The following is a 4,323-nucleotide window of genomic DNA, read 5'->3' as shown; positions in this document are numbered from 1 at the left end:
GAAAGAGTGATGGGATGTACTTTTAAACAAAGTGATCAGGACCTTGTCGTTCCAAAATTGGTTTTGAGAAGACTCGAGGAGGTGAGGAAGTGAGCTGTGCAGTCGTGGGAAGAATATTCTAGGCAGAGGGAAGGGCAAGTACAAAGATCTCAAGACTGGTGTGTCCTTGGTTGGGGTTATGAAGGAAGTGGAGGTTAATAGGTGATGAGATCAGAAGGCCACATCTTATAAGGAAGTTGATTTTCTTTTCTTTTTTTTCTCTTTTTAAAAATTTATTATTTTTTAAGGAAAAAAGGAAGCCAGTGGAAACTTTTGAACAGAGCAGTAATGTGATCTAACTCCCATTTTCGTAGGAATAGTCTAGCTGCTGAATGAGAATAAGACTGTAGGAGGGTGAGAGCACAGGTGGGGGGACCTGAAGGGGACTCTTTGCAATAGTCAAGGACAGGTAATGGTGAACTGCGGGGGAGGGGTGGTAGAAGTGGTGAGAATAGTCAGGTTCTTGATAAATCTTGACTCCATAGAGTCTCAGGAGGTTAAATATGGTCATTAAGCTGACTACTCCCAATGTATGTCTTTAGCTCAGACTTCCTGGTGGTGGGTTTTCATGTCCGACTTCCTGCCTAGCATCTCTCCTTGGATGGCTAACTGACTAATCAAAATCGACATATCCCGCACTCAGCTGCTGATACCCTCCCCGCTTCTGGAGTCTACCCCTTCAGTACTTTTCCTTTCTATGTTTTGGCAACTGTATTCTTTGTCTAAAAACCTTAGAGTCACCTTTTGATTCCTCTTTTCTCATACCCCCTATCCAAAGCATCTCACACCCCCTATCCAAAGCAGCAAAAGCCATTGGTGCTGCCTTCCAGTTTTCCTGGTCTCCTTTTTGGTCACTGAGGTTGTATAGATTCCTCAGTTTTCTAAGTCAATTAACATTTCTTCATCTGCATTTCATGTTCTAAGATTGTATTGATGTCTTGGCTGATGTTGACTCTGAAATTCTCTCTGTCCTTTGTATTACGTATCTGTTACTTCTTCCCCTGTACTTTTATATTTCCTTGTCTTTATATTAAAATTATAGATGGAAAGTAACCATAGGTATTTATCTGTGGTGTTTAACCTGAATTCTGTCATCTATGGTGAAGGAAGAAGAGCAGAATTTTAAAGCAATGATTGAGTCTGAATATAGGATAAGGTTCTGGTTGATGATTGAAGAAAACAAAGTGAACTTCCAGAGTCCACAAGGGTGCGGATTCAACCTGAACTTGAGAGAAGCCAGTCAGAACCAACTGATGGAGTTTGCCACAAAGCTAAAGGAGAAGTTCCAGGAAATACTACAGGTGAGATGTGAAACATGGCATCCTAACAATATTTGGGAAATGAGAGAAAGAAGAGCTGAACAGTATGTCAATTCCAGAATAAGAAATCCACTGACAACCATGGATCTATTAAAAGAAGGGATATAGTCATCCAGCAATTCTATTTCTGATAATTTATCTCGCAAATATATTTACATGCATATAAAAAGACACGTGGGTAAGGAAGTGCGGTAAAATTATTTCAGTATAGAGCCGTGGCTTTGAGGTAGTCTTTGAAGCCAGATTGATGAGATTCGTATCTGGGTTCTGCAATTTACTAGCCTCTAGGTGACCTTAGACATGTTGCTTAACCTCTGACTTGGTTTCCTTAGCTGTAAAATGAGGATAATGGCCCTTAGTTCATAATATTGTTGTGAGGCTTGAGTGTGATAATCTCCATAAAGCTCTTTAAATAGTGTTTGTATGTGTGTACATTATTGTGTAATGTAAGTATTAGGTGTTACTATTACTATAATATTTGTTGATAGGAAGAGAGTAGATACAACCTGTATCCATCAATGTTAGACTCATGAACTACATTGTACAGGACATACAATGGAATGCTCTTCAGCATTTAGAAAAGATAACATGGCTCTATATGTATAGATAAGGAATGCTCTCCAAGAGCATATTATTTATTAAGAAAAAAGCAAGCTGTCAGATCAGCAGTGGAGTATAATATGATATCACTTGAGTTAAGAAAAAAATAACATGGAACATTCATGTATTTAACTAGGTGAAGCTTCTTTGCAAGGATAGAAAGGAAACTGGTATCCTTTCTGGTTTGATTATCTATTTTATTCTCATCAGTGAATTTAATTTTTAATTAAATTATAATAAGTCATAGTTTTAATTTAGTGAAGGAAACTTCCTGAACAAAACTGCACAGCAAAAAAAAGTGATCTGTTTTAGGTCCAGGTTGTGAACTGATTAAGTAGACTATGTGGATACTGTCCACATCAACATAAATATATTGTGTCAAAGAATCAAGCTTCTATTGAGGTGTCTTGCTTGACACAGAGGAATATCCTGGCCTTATCTAATTATGTCTGTTTCTGGGGTGGCAGGCAGTAAAGCAGGTTTTTAAAGAGATGGTTGAATTAGCGAATAAGAGAAATTGTCAACTGTTGAATAGTAATAAGGATGCTTCTGCAGAGACTGAACTGTTTGGGGAGAGAGAACATGAGTAAACTGAGGGAGAGTGAAGTCAGGCTCTCTGAACAGATCTGCAGCCTCCAGAAGATCACCACAGAGCTGGAGAAGAAGTGTGGGCAATCTGCCTCAGCGTTGCTCCAGGTAAGATTCTGGGACTAACCTTCACTACAGTATTTGAGAAATGAGAAGTGGACAGTACTTATTAGGGGCCAGTTCTAGAACACAGTACCCAGTGATCTTCAGTCATACATGAAGGCTACCAAAAGCATTATGACTCATTATAAAATCATAGAATGTATAGAGCTGTTTCACTGATCAGTAGTAAATATGAATTGAGATGTCCTTTAATAAGGTAAATAATTGGTTAGTCAAATTATGATGTATCCATACAAAAGAATATTCTGCAACCATAAAAAAATGAGTAAAGCAGTTCTAAATGTACAAAAGATTATCTTCAGGATATCTCATTAAGTGAAAAAAACATGCAGAAAACTTTTTGTTATTTAGAGAATATGTATAGGCGTATATGCTCATTAACATTCAGACAACCTCTGGCAAAATAAACACAAACATTGTAATCAGCAGTAACCTTGGGAAACAAGGGTGAGACTTACTTGTATAGTACTGTTTATTTTTTAAACTGTTTTGATTCTTTGTAGTTTTTATTTTTTATTTTTGGCCAGGCTGCGCAGCTTGTGGGATCTTAGTTCCCCAACCAGGGACTGAACCCGGGCCCTTGGCAGTGAGAGTGCAGAGTCCTAACCACTGGACCCCCAGGGAATTCCCAGTATTGTGTATTTTAAATTTTGTTCAGTACCATGCATTACTATTTTCAAAAAGTAAATTTTTATCTTTTGAAGACTGTTTATATCCTTCTGCCAAGCCCACATTTGCAATATGAGTACTCTGAGAAGTCCCTGCACATAAACCCTTAGGTTCTGTTCTAGAGCCATGCGTAGTTCCAGACAGTGCAGATAGGTGTGACCCAGTTATGTTCAGTTCCTGACCTGGTTCCAGCCACTATCCCCAGCTTAGCAGGCTGAATTCTTTTCTTTTTTGTTTGTTTGTTTTTTAATAACTAATGAGTTTATTGTTGTTTTAAATGAATGACTAAAGAGCAATTTCTAAATCTTTCCAACTTTAAATTCCAAGAAGATAAACAGCAAGACAGAGCCCCATTGCAGAAATGCCCCGGGGGCCTCAATCAATCACAAGGCCCTGGAGTCTGGGAACCTCTGTTTCAGGGGCTGAAGAACAGGGCAGCCGGCAACCCCAGGGTCTGGGTGCCCCACCATGCCCGTGGCTCCCACCCCTGCCACCTGCCAGGCCCCCCCAGCCCCTCCCCACAGGGGGCTTCCTTCTGGGCCCACTGGGCCCACCACCCCCAGGTCCTGAACCTGCTGCCTCTCAGGAGTCTCCGAGGGTGCCCTGCCCCTCCACCGGCCGCCCCTGGGTTCCCACCCGCCCAGGAACACCCACGCCCCAACACCCACAGGGGACAAAAGCACTTGCGGCCACACAAAGGCCCATTCCCACACCCAGCGTGAGTCAGTGGCCCCGTCCCATGCGCCCCCGGGTCCCCCCCTTCCTGCATCTGCCCAAGGCCTGAGTGTGTCACCACAGGGCTGGCTGGGGCCCAGGGTGTCCCAGATGTACCCCCGCCCTGCCACCCAGGGCTCAGCAGGCCCCTCTTTGGGGAACAAAGCCCACCCTTCCCACAGGTGGACCCTCCCGGGGCAGGGACCTCCAGAGCCCGCCCCCCGCCCCCCCCCCCCCTGCGGCCACGCCCCGCCCCCGGGCGGGGGGGCGG

The 4,323-nt window shown here is 42.9% G+C and overlaps 1 protein-coding gene across 1 annotated transcript in view; it reads left to right on the top strand.

Annotated features, from left to right (window-relative positions):
- TRIML2 (tripartite motif family like 2) overlaps positions 1-4,323 on the top strand; it is an 11,422-nt gene that overhangs the window by 1,703 nt on the left and 5,396 nt on the right. The window contains exons 3-4 of the mRNA XM_007467579.1: positions 1,146-1,340; positions 2,514-2,654. Coding sequence (XP_007467641.1) covers positions 1,146-1,340; positions 2,514-2,654 — 336 coding nt within the window. The remainder of the gene's footprint in view (positions 1-1,145; positions 1,341-2,513; positions 2,655-4,323) is intronic.

Source organism: Lipotes vexillifer, unplaced genomic scaffold, assembly GCF_000442215.2.
Source record: "Lipotes vexillifer unplaced genomic scaffold, Lipotes_vexillifer_v1.1 scaffold550, whole genome shotgun sequence".
In the NCBI taxonomy this organism is placed as follows: domain Eukaryota; kingdom Metazoa; phylum Chordata; class Mammalia; order Artiodactyla; family Lipotidae; genus Lipotes; species Lipotes vexillifer.
The sequence above is the reverse complement of the archived record's forward strand: the minus strand, read 5'-3'. Positions and strand labels throughout refer to the sequence as shown.